Genomic DNA, 15136 nt, shown 5'->3' with positions numbered 1-15136 from the left:
CGGGGCCGGCGCAACCTCCTCCTCTTCCCCGACTTCCACCTCGCGAAGCTCCTGGCTATTCTCCCCGGAGGCGCCGCCGGCCGTGCCGCGCTTGCTCCCTCGCGGAGGCAGGCACCGGAAGCGGCGGGCGGCAGCCATGAAGGAAGGCAGGAAAAGGCGGAGCTTGCGACTTCAAGCCGGTAGGCGGCTGCCTGCTAATAAAGGAGCAGCTCCTGTGGGTAAGCGCCTGGCTGAGAGTCCCCGGGGAGCGGGAGAGGGGCGGCGGCGGCGGAGGGCCGAATGGGGAGCCGGGCGTGGCTACCTCTTGACTGAAATTCATGGGGAGCGATGATGCTCTGGGCAATCTAGCCTCCTGAGCGCGTGCAGAGTGCATCGCCGTTTCACCCTCGGACCAGCCCCAGTCAGGGCCGGTTCTGACTACCTCAGGCATAGGCAAACTCGGCCCTCCAGATGTTTGGGGACTACAACTCCCATCATCCCTGACCACTGGTCCTGTTAGCTAGGGATGATGGGAGTTGTAATTCCAAAACATGGAGGGCTGGAGTTTGCCTATGCCTGGACTTTTTTGTTGTTCAGTCTTGTCCGACTCTTCGTGACCCCATGGACCAGAGCACGCCAGGCACGCCTATCCTTCACTGCCTCTCGCAGTTTGGCCAGACTCATGTTAGTAGCTTCGAGAACACTGTCCAACCATCTCATCCTCTGTCGTCCCCTTCTCCTTGTGCCCTCCATCTTTCCCAACATCAGGGTCTTTTCTAGGGAGTCTTCTCTTCTCATGAGGTGGCCGAAGTACTGGAGCCTCAACTTCAGGATCTGTCCTTCTAGTGAGCACTCAGGGCTGATTTCTTTGAGAATGGGTTTTGTTTTAAAGGGGGTTGGGTGGGTGTATAGGTGGAGGGTTGTGATCTAGTCCTCCCTCCCCACCCGATTCCCAGAAATCTGTAGCTGCTTAGTGCCAGCAACCCATTGCTACCTCCACAGTCTTCTCTTGCTGCTGGAGGTGAGGCGGTGATCCAAAGGATTTGGGCCCAGTGGGCTCCACTTAGTTGCTACCTATTCATTTAGGGAGGTGGGTGGTTTCCAGACAGGTTTGAGCTTCAGCGCAGGACCGAGATTGCCAGCTTCTTTCTTACAAGGCATGTCCCGTCCCCCCCATTTTTTAGTGGGGGGCAAAACTCCACCTGTTGAATACTGGCTGGTGGTGAACTTATTAAGTAGGCGATTTCACGGGCACAGCCGAAATTCAACAGGTGGGGTTTTCCTCCAGCATGTGGAGCTGGGTGGGAGGCTGCATCTTTTGAATGTCTGCACATCAGGCAACTTTTGAAAGATGCGCATGCTTCAGTTTTTAAACATGTGGCAACACTGCACAGTGTAACTGATGGAAAATGTAATGTTTATGTTCTGCTATGAGTAAGGAAGAGACCGAGCTTGCCTCATTTACACAAGCACAAAAGCATATACCACCACAATGAAGGTTTCTCAAAGGCTTAATAAAAGGTTTGTGGTGCGGGATAGCGCATAGCACCTGAAATATAACGTGTGTAGCAATGAGAGGAAGATAATTACACTGTTCACACATTAATGGTTTACCATGAACATGTGATCTGGGCTACTTTGCTCCTCTGTATTAGTGGGCAGGAGAACATGGTTTATTTTGCTTTAAGTACAGCTAGCCAGCCAACAATAAACCCTGGTTACAGATTGTACAGTAGATTGTTGAAGTGAAACAATTCCACTACCCCAGGTTCAAACATCATGCTAAAACAGAGACAATGGTTTGTTTACGCTGCATGCTAGTGTGGAGCAACAAAGCAATGATAAATCTTAAAACGGCAACACACAAGGATTATCTGCAAAAAAACCCACTGAATTCTGGTTCTATGTGGATTAGAATCCCTGCACATTAATAGAGTTTGGAGTGCTTGAAATTTTAAGATCCAATTGTAAGCACATTACAAGGATATAAAAGTAAGGCTTAAGTTGATTCCCAGTTCTTGAATAATTCAGCCTCGTGGTGCAGGACTGCTTGTTTTCAATTAAGTAGTCTACTATTTGTTCCCATTTATTGGAAGTAGGGTGGAGACTGTGAAGCACTCAGTAAATCCATGACCAAAGTGGAGTGTGAATCCAGTTTGAAATTTGCAGCTAGCATGGGGAGTGGGTGGGGAGTCAGTTGTGTAGATTGCAGCGCACATGCTGTTCATGTGCTAGTCTCTGTTCTCCATACAGACTGACGATAGGCAAACTAGGATGGGCATGGGAGACAAACAAACATACAGTACTCACTTGTACTCATGGGCATGCACAGTCACTCACAACTTAATGCAAGGATTGTGAGTACTTACCGGTAAATAGTTATTCCAGTCTCCTAAAGTGAGATTGTCCATATGCAGCTTTTAAGTTAATCACTACTGTTAACTAGATGTAGCACAGCTGTATGTTATTTTCCCCCCTTACCCACTTTCTAATTAAAACGCTCCCCAAAGGGTCCTATATAAAATAATGCAATATATTTAATTTGGAGCTGCTTCCATAAGGACCTCTGCTTTATCAGACAAAGACTTGCCTAGCTTAACATCTTGTTTCTCACAGTGATTAACCAGATACCTACAAGAAGCCCATAAGCAGGACAAGAAGACAATGGTGCTTTCTCCCATTGTTCTCTAGCCACTAATATGGAGAGGCATGGTGCCCCTGAACCTGGAAGAAGCATATAGTCATCATGACCTGTATCCATTAATTGACATGCTTCATAAATTCATCTAATCCCCTCTGACAATCATCTAAACTATCAGATCTTGTGGCTGTGAATTTTATCAGCTAACTGTTCAATGTATGAAGGCACTCCATAATCCAATTCTCTATGGCTTCCATTTCTCATCCTATCTCACTCCCAGCAGTTAGAGATACTATTTATATTCTATACCTCTTACTTGCATAGTCACAACTTAATTAGAAGGTTGTCTGTGGTAAAGTAGATGAGAGTTAATGTCCTGCTCAGCAAGTGGTTTTCTGTTGTGGTAATAACTGCTCTTGCTGTTTGGAGATGCAGTTGTCATTCTCACTACAAACCTTAGTTTGGTTTTCATGTAGTCCACTGAGCTGGGAGTAAACAGCTGCAACACAGCATAAGGCAAGAGTGCAGACATAGGTTGTAGTTTGATCTCCAGGCCCTCTTGTTCCTGTCTAGAATAACAGAAAACCAAAATCCTGATTATGGTACCTTTGGTGACAGATTGATAAACCATGCATTCATTACTGTCATTAACTCATTTAGGAAGGGTTATTGTACTACAAATAGCCTAAAAACTGGGTTCTGAAGTCCGACTAAGTTACTCTAAGATTAGACCCATTAAAATTAATGGACTTAATTATGCCTATTGAGTTCAGTGGGTCTACTTTGAGTATGACTAATGTTGGATACAACCCTGTAATTATAGAAAGTACCTTCCCAGAAAATTTCCATCTCCTGCTCAGAAGCTCAAGTGTGTGTGTGTCCATGTACATAGTACAGTGGTACCTCGGGTTACATACACTTCAGGTTACATACTCTGCTAACCCAGAAATAACGCTTCAGGTTAAGAACTTTGCTTCAGGATAAGAAATCGTGCTCTGGCGGTGCAGTGGCAGCGGGAGGTCCCATTAGCTAAAGTGGTGCTTCAGGTTATGAACAGTTTCATGTTAAGAACGGACCTCCGGAACAAATTAAGTACGTAACCAGAGGTACCACTGTATTTGGTTAATTTCCCAGGAAACTACATGAGAATGTGGCACATGCATTGGATCACCTCTAGAGCAGGCTTTGTATTCTATATGCAAATATAAACGGGATAATTTACGCAAATCAGTTTGTAAAAGAATAGTTTGTTGTTTCATTCTACTTCAGGGTGTGAAAATACTGAAATACCTCTTATTTTTGTAGAATGGTTGTTTAAAAAAATACCTTTCGTTAGTGATGGGAAGACTGTCTTTCTCATGTTGGTCTGCTTTTGGTAAAGACATTATTGTTTTTTTAAATCGTATGTGGCATTTCTTTTTAATAGTAATAAGAGACACTTGTTCACTCAGGAAACTGGCAGTGCTACGTTTTAAAAGGAGAACCAATTGTTTGAGAGACCAGCTAAGCTGGAATAAAAGGCAGGAGGCCTTTGAACATAGCAGGCTCACTTGTATTGATCACTGCCATCTGCCTTAGATTGAAAAAGACCTTTTCCCCTAGATAAATATTTGAGATAATGCCATTGAACTATCTGTTTTATGACAAAAAGGCTTTTGATGGGTTGGGGAATGACAATGAAAGAAAGCCTGCAGGATTAATCTACGATTGATTTCTTTAAATATCAACAGACTATATATTGGTGAGACTGAGTTGAGCATGTTATATTGCAGCTGGTATATTCTGTGGAAGACACAGGTGAAAATAATGGCAGCACCTGTCTTGAGGTGCACCAGTTTGTATAACCAGTGACTTTTTGAATGTAGTATTACATTAGAGATTTAGGCCAAACTGTACTTTTAAATTGTGTACTACAGTGTTTGCAGCAAATTTTAGCTCCTTTGAATAGGGTTGTTCATTAAGCTTCCAAAACAAGGCTGAGATGCTCCAGAATGTTTTTGCTTTGATTTGGCAAGACCAGCTCTTGGATAAATTATGTTAATTGCCAATAACACCATTATTGATAATTCTGTGATTGCCATAAGGAAGTTTAAGTCTGGAGCTCAGGTACCAAAGTAGAGGGCCAGAAAGTGGAAGATCTGTACATTTCCTGTGAACTATATGTCCTCCCTTGAACTCTTTGGAAGAAAGATGACACATAAATGAAATAAATGGAATGATGATGATTAACCTGTTGTGAAACTTAACAATTGGAATTGTAGATAAAAGCTTAAGTACTGTATTTACTCAAGTCTAATGTGCCATCGAATCTAATGCACACCTCAATTTTTGCAATGTAGTTTGGCCAAAAATGGTGAGCATTAGATCCGAGTAAATACGGTAATAACAAACAACAGAAAGCTAGAATGAAGAACTATATGCCTGGTGGTTCTTCTGTATGTTCACATAATTTATTATTTTTATCTCCACTGAATGGAACTCTACTCATTGCTTGGAAGCCCTCTGTGAATAAGGAACAATGTTGTTGCCTTAGGCACACTCTTAATTGAGAATGTCACCTTGTTGCTCTCCACAGAATGAGTTTAAAAGTGGAGTAGAAAGCTGTGTCCCTCTTCTGCAAACTCTAGTGCACTGCTAATGTGAAAGAAAAGGATAAATGGTGCATTTGCTCACAAGTACCAACTAGAAAGCGGAGGCTGCAGACATGCACGTGAGACAATCATGTCCCTAGGGTTTGCTGAGAGGGGTCCGTAATTGCTCAGTTCATGCAGTATTAAACAGGAGAGAGGAAGAACTAGCAGTTAAAAGATCTTCCTGTTCTGCAAAACATGGCTGTATACTCCATTTCAGTAATGCGTTGAATAACTCCGGATAAAATCATTGGGCAGCTCACACCCTTATGCACCAGCTTCTCCATAACGTTTATCAGTACTGTCAGTTCTTAAATATGTTTACTTAAAGTAAAAATCTTTTCTATATTTCTTTTTCTTTACTTCTTTAACCAAGAACATATATTTCAATGACATACAAAAAGTTAAGAAGCAATACAATTGAATTAAAAATAAGCATACACCACACAAATAATAATATCTTTTAAAATACAAATTTTGGTGATTTCATTCACAATTCCTGGGAATAATAATGATTGTTATTTATCTTTGAGGGTGGTAACATATTCTTTTTTTAAAAAAATCCTTTATTTATAAATATTGGTACCATATTTTTCCGTCTATAATACGCCCCCATGTATAATACGCCCCCTATTTTAGAGGACTAAGATTTAAGAAAATATGGGAAGATGGACCCGTGTATAAGACGCCCCATAATTTTTGACATTATTTTTTAGGGGAAAAACATAGTCTTATACATGGGAAAATACGGTATATTGTCTTTGAAGTCATGGTATTCTAACTTGAAACTGAAAAGTTACAAAGATTTTCAAGTAGCAGCATATTTCACAGGAGGCATTCAAACATTGTTATCATCATTTTCTATATAGTTTTTTTCTCACACATAGTTAAAAACAAATATTTTGTTTGTTTGTTCTCCACTTTAATTTTCAAGTTAATTTTCCAGATTTGACTACACCAACAATTCTTATTAAATCCCTCCATATATTTTGATTTATTTTTTTAAAAAAATGTCTATTTAGCAGTAAGTTTGCTTCAGTGTGAGTTATTTTCAAGTTAAGAGACTTAGCATTAACTATGCCTTTTTGCTAAGAAATAAGTGTCATTAGAAATCATATAAATCTAGCCCTGGACAGCATTCAGTTAGCCTGCTCTGGATGAGTATGACTTCTTTTTTATATAAAATATATTTATGAAAAGATATAGTATCCTTATGGAAGAGGCTGTATTTTTACTGACTTAAAAATCTGGGAAAAGCAACAATTTAATTCTATTTCAACTTTACAATGGATTGACTTTCTACAGGGATCTGTGTGCAAACAGGGTGGAGATGAAGATTAAATCCTTCATAGGCAACTGCCATTAAAACTTTGTAATTGAACTACAGATGTTGAAAAGGGGAACTGCGGAACGTAAAAATACCATCACCTGGAACATTTAGCTCTTTAATTGGTGAGTGTTTTTCAGAAAGATATTTGTTTTCAGTATTTGGAGCTTTGGAGTTGATATAGAAAAATAGGGATGTTTGGCTTTTACTGCCCAACTCCCCAAGGGACTGAGTCCCCTAAGTCTATGATCGGTCAGAGATGAGTGGATGGAGGCAGGATGCAGTGAAAGCAAGGCAGATCTTTATTTTTCTGTTGCAACAGATTTCCCTCCCCTTCTAGCAAGGAGACAAAAGAGATCCAGAAGTAAGAAGAAACATCTCTTTTAAGGGTTTGCATTTTGGTGTGGAGAAGGACATTCCCTCTACAATAAATCAGAAATTACATCACACATAAGGTGGGGTTACTGTGGCTCAGGCAGGCCAAGGTGTGATATTCCTGAGGATTTAGCAAATTTTAAATAGTTCCAAACACAGTTTACACAAAACATTAGCATTTGATAAGAGAAACATCCCTCAGTGCGGAGCATCTGGGCTAACAATGACAATTAATACAAAGGAAAATCAGTGCAATAGATCTGTTGTAGCTGTATTGGCTGACAACACACTTCAGCCCTACTTAAGGATGAAAAAAATATTATGAATAAATAATCACAGTTCTTGGTATAGTGAAGGTTTTTAAATGGAATTATGTTCTTCAGCTGCAATTGTTTTGAAAGTGTGCCATCTAGCGTCCAAGAGTTGCAGCCTGATTTGTAATTGAAAAGACAGTCAATGGGATTTATTAAATATGTAGGCTACTAATGTTCCAGTCTAGGATCCTAAGCATATAGTCTCCATAAATCAGATATAATTGGTGCAGAATCATAACTAATTGTGCATATAATTTATTTCCTTAAGTTCTGTGTGTTCAACTATTTTCAAAATAATGTAAAGCGAGTGGAAGTTGAGTTTTTAGTCAAGAACAAAGGTAATTTTAATTGAAATCATAGAATCATAGAATTGTAGAGTTGGAGCGCACCCCAAGGGTCATATAGTTAAACCCCACTGCAATTCAGGATTACTGTAGTCTAAGAAAAGTAATGATTTTGATCTAAATAACTTTGATCAGATGGAGAAAATGTCTTACAATGCAACCCAGTACAAGTTTCCAATTTACTCAGAAATAAGTCTCAGCGGGTACATTAGTGCTTATTCCCTAGAAAGTGTTTAGGTGTACAGCCTAATGCTGCAATCCTAAGAATGTTTGTTAGATTTACATCTAGCAAACAGGATTGAAGTCTTAGGTTTTTGTGAATTCTTGGGCTATGTAGTGAAAAATGTTTTGCACTGTAGCACCAATAGTAAATAGGGCTTGTGTTACAGTATGAGAAACTGGGAATAAGGATGCCTGTAACATATGTCTATGAAAAAAGGTATTCAGTAAAATGGAAGAACACCTCTGGATTTATCATAAATTACCTCATTCAGTGCTCTTTCTCTAGGACATAAATGAGTCTTCCCTGAGCAGAAGAGGCTTTCTGCTAGCAGAACTGCATATTTTGATCCAAGCCAATGATAGGGATATTAATGGTAGTGGTTGTGGGTAGAAAATTACAGTGGATTGCATGTGGACAAAGTTAGAATAGATCCATTGAGATACCTAGATTTAATTTAGTCAATACTCTCCTTATTTCACATGATGTGCTACTATCCTGCTTTTTTCCAATTCTGGACAGAGGTCACTGATCATATCAACTTGGTTCTGGAAACAACTAAAATTTATGGACAAAAGGGCCTTGATAGAACACCTCCTTATTGTGTGGAAGCTTACCCCAGGGAACGGAAATGGATTAGTTGTGCTCTGTTGGTTGCCAAACATATCATTTTACAACATTGGAAAAGTAAACGGACAAACAATCCAACAATGGACAAAAGATCTATTCTTGCTTTCCATACATGAACTAGCTACAGATTACGTAAATTTGGTACTTATCATGCTCTGTGGCAATTCTGTACTGAACTCTGGCCCTAGTTGAATGTACTGTACAGGTTTTTTATGATGTCTCTACATTGAAAGTGAGCAAAACCTATGTATGCTGACCCACACCTCTTCTCATCTTATTGCTTCCCTCCATTCTGGTTTTAGTTTAGTATGATTTTGTTTTGGTTGTTGTTGTTTTTTATATAAACAAAAAGAATAACCTCAAAATGTATTGAGTTTTAAAAATAGTTAAGTCTGTCTGCTCTGAGTAAGATTTAGATAGAACCAAATATATTTTATACTTAAAAGAATTGCATATACATTACTACTGTAATTTTTGTGACCTCCCTATAATGACCCTCCAAAAAGTGCATTTCATTAATAATATTCAAATGTTTGCTTCAGAAGACCCTTCTCTAATGTGACCTTGAAACAATCTTGGCAATATTTATTGTTTTTATTTTTATTTTAACTGTCCTGCCTTTCAAAACACATTAAGAAATATACTCAAAATGCAGAATATTAAAATCCATTTAGAAACAGTAACAACAAAGATTAATTAATATTTGCGTACTGCATTGAGAAAGGGAGAAATTGATGGATTTTAGGGATCACTGTTTCTGTTTACTTATATATACAGTACAGGCAACCCCCAATTTGTGCATGGGTTGTGTTCTGGATCATCTTCATTATTGCTTTGCATAGCTTTATATTAAACCTTTTATATATTATTTTACTAATCACATTTCTTCCTTTAAGAAAAAATGAAAGGATTGACTGAAGATCACCTGTACCTGGACTACTTTAATCAGAATGCAGATTGTATCTTTCCTCTCCACACATCCATATCCTTGTTTTTGTTGTCATACTGTGACTGCAAGACATTCAGAGTATTTTTAGTACTGCCAGTTGAAACAGCTTCAGATGCCCAGCCTAAAGACAAAGTATTACCCAAGGATCTGGATATTTGCTTCATCAGAAGATGTCAACTTCCTTTGGTGGTCCAGAGCTGCTGTTTACCTGCTGTTGTTGAGAAGAATGGAAGATTTTGTCGAGCAGGACTTGCTGTGGTATTGAGGCACATAGTACAAAAAACATATGAAGCAGATCCATCAAAGGAGGACATTTTGGAACTCTTGGGCTTTAAAAAGACCTGCTTGAAGGCTTGTGCTGAAGTGAGTATTTCTAGTTTTAACCCTGCTCCGTAATAGATTTCACATATAGTATACCTTGTTCAGTGCATGACCCTAATGCAGATGTGACCAGTTAGGCCTTGCACTGAACAAAGTTTAATATATGTCTGCAGTACAACTCCCATCATCCCTGACCACTGGTCATGCTGGATGGAGCTAATGAGTGTTTTGAGTCCCACAGCACCTTGACAGCCACAGGTTCGCCACCTTATTATGAAAGGCATGGAAATCAGTCAACTGATTAATCCTATTTATTTGCAGGTTAGTGAATGGACCAGACTTTGTGAAATCAGCATCCCTCGGGCAGTTGAAAACTTTCTGAGAGTGTCTTCAGATCAGGTTCAGAGTATTCCGGAGGAAGTACTACAGTTTGAAAAGAAGCTGGGAGAACCTGTAAGAGTACATAATGATGACAAAATTCGAAGACGGAAAGTTCAACAGCAAAAGACATTTGTCAAGGAAGCATGTAAAGATGTTTCTTCACAAGAGGGAAGATTAGCAGAAAATCTGGACTCCCCTCCTGCAGAACTGGAACTGAGTTTAGCTTTATCCAAATTAACTGTGCAGAAAACACCAGTTGCTGCCAAAAGGGAGCCCTCTCATATTAGGAAGATGAAAACATCCGAATTGCCACTCTTGGAACACATTTTTGCTGAAGGGCTATACTTCACTTTGGCAGATGTAGTCCTCTTTCCATGCATCCATCATTTTTTTGTAAGGATTTATACATTTATGTATGTTGCTTCCCAGTAAACTGTCAACATTATCTAGTAGATGTTGGGAAGAGATGAATCGTTTGAAGCTTATGTATTCTCAGCATATTTTCTCAGAAGTATGTAAGTTCTATGCAACTTACTCCCTAGTAAGTGTGCTTAGGACTGCAGCCCCTGCAGACTGGTAGAACCACAATGCTGGCTCCACTAAAGGCTCTATTCCTATAGTGGCTCTGATTTATTTATTTTTAAGCTTTAAATCCAGTAATCTATTATGTCACTCTTTGCAGTCATAGTGGTTAAGTTAGGCATGAGAATCTCTCTTTGTGTTCAACCCCACCACTACCACTCCACAGTTTGAATCTGAGTGTGAGGCAGAAAGCCAATTTATTCCTGGGTAAGCCCACAAGGTAGTGAATGTCTTAAGATAACAGAGACACGCTTGATTCATGCTTGTACATCAGGTAGGTTCATAATTTTTCTCCGATAACCAGAGCTTTGTTTTCTTCCTTGCAGGGTTTCAGCAAGAAACACCAAGAGAACTTGTTAAGATTGCCATTGATATCTAGTTGGTTCCAGAGAGTTCAGGAAGTACCAGGAATTAAGAGAGCTGCCGCCAAATGCAATATGCAATTTTTACCCCATCAAGGCTCAGTCTCTTTATCAGATGAACACATGCAGTTTATCTGCACGGCTTCTGATGAGCCAGAGGAAGAGCATGAAGACACTTCATTTATAGGTGGACCAAGGCCAACCATGACAAAATTAATGGTAACTTAATAGTTGCACACACAACACACTCACTCACTCACTCACTCACTGGCACGGAGTCATAGAATGGATTGTGCAGATATTTTGAAAGAATGCACAAAAAGTCAGCATTTAAATTGTACACACATTTAACACAAAATAGGCACTTTTAAATGCATTCATCCATAATATATTCTTTTTATCTGGCTTCTTGCAGTATCAAGCATATTTCTCTATCAAGGGTCTCTATCACTTAAAATAGGTTGTATTTTGTTTGATGATATAATCCTACCAGGGAGGGGGAGGATCCTATAATACTGATACAGCTCATTTGAAGTAGACAAAACTCCAAGTAACCCTTATAATAGCTCTGCAAAGATGATCAACATTGTAACCATACTGCAGATGGAGACTGAGGTTGAAAGAACAGGTGCCTACCCACCCAAATATTGAATTCATGGCTCAGCTGAGATTTGAACTAGATATTTTCTGTTTCATGTTCACCAGCTTTCCCCAACCTGGTACACTCCAAATGTTTCGGACTGCAACTCCCATTAGTCTCAGTGAGCATGTTTTGATAGACAAACAGAATGGCTCTGTATTTTACATGTGCTGTTTAACAGACATAATTTCCCATAACATTTGGATATCATTACAGTACTTGCAAAGTTCACATTCCTATTTAGCTGATTTAAGATTTCCCCCCCTCCTCTTAAATGCAGAAAAGTGGTATTGAAGCAACATTTTCCCCTCATCCTTGTCCTAGTTGGGCACTAGATTGGGACAGTCTGCCAGCAGCAGTTAATCCAGGAGAAGGTAGGTTTCTTTTATTTGCCTTATGCTATTCCTGTTGAAATTCATTGGTTTGCCAAAGGATGTTTTGACAACACTTTGGCAAGTCCTAATAAAGTACATGTCCAACTGTGGATTCTGGAGGGGTTTTCTTCTTCTAATGGACCAACTTTTAATTATTATTTCAAATGCTACGTTCTGTATTGATACAGTTGAGTACCGTATTTCAGGTCCCCCCCCCCCCGGCCTCTGCCAAGTTAGGGATCATCTCCAAATGTATGTGTTTGAAAGGGTGTGTGGAAGTTCATGTATTTAAGCCAAGCACAGACAGATTTACAAATACTTGTGCGCGTGAGAAAATTCCAGAGAGGCCATACTGTTAGGCTGCAGTAGATTGCAATGGATTGCTTTGAAATCACTTCAGCACTAGATAAAAAAGGGCCCCCCAACCGCACCACCCTTTCCTGTCCTGTCTTTTGCCAGAACAAAGGTGGCAACCCTAGCTTTGGCATATTCTTGTGAATCAATACTAAAATATTCACGGTTAAGAAGAGATTAAGATTTAAGTCCTAGGTACAGTTGCCTGGAATCATTAAACACAGAGGGGTGTAATTCTGAATAGACAAAATAAAATATTGGGCTGTAAAACAGGGATGAAGCATCCACAGCCCTCCAGATATTGTCAACTCCCATCACCTCTAGAGAGCATGGCAAAAAGTCAGAGAAGATGGAAGTTGGAGTCCATAACATTAGGGGGGCTACAGGTTCTCCATCACTTCCATAAAAGGTGCATTAGATCAATTTCTCCCTTAAATTCTATAATTGTTCTACAATTCAGCTTATTGTAAAAACTAATATTATTAAAAATCGGTATACTTCTGAAACTTAATCCTGTGTTCATCCATATGAACTTAGATTATTGAATATCTAGTTTCAAATGTAAGGTGAATAGATAGCTCGGATGTATTGCCATTCTTTTAAGATATCACAAACACATAATGCAAAGCAGTTTCTTCAGCTCCTCAGATCAATTTTTAACAGGAATGCTTTTGTTGGTGACATTCCTTTAACATCACTGCTTCCTGTTTTCATTTTGCACCATGTGTCCCAGCTGTAAATACAACTTTCTTCACAGGCATGATATGTCCTTTGCACAGGCAGATGACATCTATTTAAACTTCCCCAGAACTGCTACCTCTGGTGGCTTTTGGTTGACACTCATGCAAAACAGCTGCAATTTGGTTTTATTTTTAAAGAGCTTAATCACTACATAAATTGCGCAGAATAGTGTCTGAAAGCAGGAATAGATCTTGAGGCATTTGCCTTTTGATAACCCTATTATCTAGTCTCAGCAGAAGTTCCTTAAGCTTTCCAAAACAGGAAGGGGCTGTCAGTTAAAAGTATTCTTGTGTGGGCTTAAGAGTTTGATGTATGAGGCCACCAAATATGTGGTGCTGAGATGTGTATGGTAAAGGAACACCAAGCCTTATGTATTGGGCTAATTCAATTGTGGAAATGATTGAATAAAAGAAAATAACTGAAGACATTGCACAACTGTGATGCAGTTCCCTGATCTTTCAGATTTGACCTTGCTCTCAATCATAAAACAAATTACCTGCATAATTCACAACACAGATTTGTTTGCTTAATATATGTTAGAGAAGACTCAATTGTTCTGAAAATCAACAACCATGCATTGGGACTGGATTGAAATATAAGTCTTTTGAGGTCTGAAGTGGGAAGATTTCACCTTTTCCTGTTCCTGGACTCCCCTTGCACACATGTCATCACTCATTCCAAAGATCTGTTTAAAAGAAGCATGGGAGTAGAGGTGGGGAAGAGAATCTAGGCAAATTTACCAGTTGCATCCTCACTGGAAGAATAAAATAATTCACAGGAATTCTCAAAACATGTCACAATAAATAACAGTAATGTAGCTGAATTTTCTTTCAGTGCTGTATTTAGCACAGAAAGCTTGAAAGCAAAAGCTCTTGTGAAAACAGATATGTTATTAAAATTTATTGCCAGTTTAAAATGATAGGATCACTGCTGTAAACGTTGCTTTTCTTTCAATAATAAACACAACAGCGCCCCCCCTTAAGTAGGATTCAAATAGCTATTTACCCTTTAAAATAAGGTTTTTAAAAGTACTTGAAAGTCCTTTATTTTTTTCTGAGCGTCAGAACTTTTTGAATGGCCTGACCTCATATTTTTTGGGATAGCTTTCCTTCCTCTTAAGCTTCCTTTGCCGCTTCTTGTTTCTCACATCAGACAGTTCTTTTCCTGATAATCACACTGCCTGGCAATAATCAGCTGATTGTTGATGCCTGCAAAGCCTTTGCCACATGGTTCAGTTCCAAATTGCTTGTGCAGAGGAAAATTGGTCAGCTGATGTCATTGTGATACCAGGTGATTGACAGATGGGTGGCCTTCCCCACGTGTCCATGCTGGCCCGCAGGAGGAAAACCTGCCCTCAGGCTGAATCCAATTCTTCACCCCAGCACCTAAAGTGTGACTTGATGTGTCTTGTGAACATGGCTGATATGTCATTTGGCAGCCTATTCTTAAAAACAAAGAAGCTGAAAAAATGCCTTTGACATTCTTCTCTGGCATTTTCTGGGAAAAGCAAACAGTTTTATGGAATTTTGAGTGATATAGTTAGTTGTCTTTGACCCCAGTTTGCAGCAGTTTTAGATCATTTGCAGTTTCATTGCTGCGCATAATGTTTATTTGTAATTAATGTCTGCAGTGGTTCAGAATGTTAAAGGTACTTTCATGTTTCATAGAATATCAACCCTCCCCCATACAAATAATCCATGCCCCCACCCAAATATAATTATATAGGCCTTTTGTTTCATTGCTCACATATGGCACAGACATGACTGCTCTAATAGATGCAGTAAGTTTTACTATGTATTTTGTATTCTCATTTTGTATTTTTCTGTTGTGAACCAATCTGGGATCTTTGGTGGAAAGGTGGTATACAAATTTAATTAGTAGTAGTACAGATTGCTTTGTGCACAAAATCATGTTCTTGAGAGAATCCGTTTTAATCACATCTCAAATATAAAGTCCAGTCCAGTTCTGTGTT

The 15136-nt window shown here is 39.3% G+C and overlaps 1 protein-coding gene across 6 annotated transcripts in view; it reads left to right on the top strand.

The window, feature by feature from the left end:
• The first annotated feature begins 38 nt into the window (after positions 1 to 38).
• The window catches only part of GSTCD (glutathione S-transferase C-terminal domain containing), a 51773-nt gene continuing 36675 nt past the window's right edge, over positions 39 to 15136 (top strand). Inside the window, exons 1-7 of one of the 6 annotated variants that reach the window (XM_033160335.1) lie at positions 139 to 218; positions 6556 to 6702; positions 7837 to 7839; positions 9357 to 9772; positions 10052 to 10504; positions 11020 to 11274; positions 11976 to 12069. In XM_033160335.1, coding sequence (XP_033016226.1) covers positions 9362 to 9772; positions 10052 to 10504; positions 11020 to 11274; positions 11976 to 12069 — 1213 coding nt within the window. In that variant the 5' untranslated portion in view covers positions 139 to 218; positions 6556 to 6702; positions 7837 to 7839; positions 9357 to 9361. Of the gene's footprint in view, positions 219 to 6555; positions 6703 to 6939; positions 6942 to 7836; positions 7840 to 9356; positions 9773 to 10051; positions 10505 to 11019; positions 11275 to 11975; positions 12070 to 15136 lie in introns of all 6 variants that reach the window. The other 5 variants (XM_033160333.1, XM_033160334.1, XM_033160336.1 and 2 more) reach the window with 5 other exon arrangements.

Source organism: Lacerta agilis, chromosome 9 (assembly GCF_009819535.1).
Source record: "Lacerta agilis isolate rLacAgi1 chromosome 9, rLacAgi1.pri, whole genome shotgun sequence".
Lineage (NCBI taxonomy): Eukaryota > Metazoa > Chordata > Lepidosauria > Squamata > Lacertidae > Lacerta > Lacerta agilis.
This window is presented reverse-complemented; position numbering and strand designations above follow the sequence as displayed.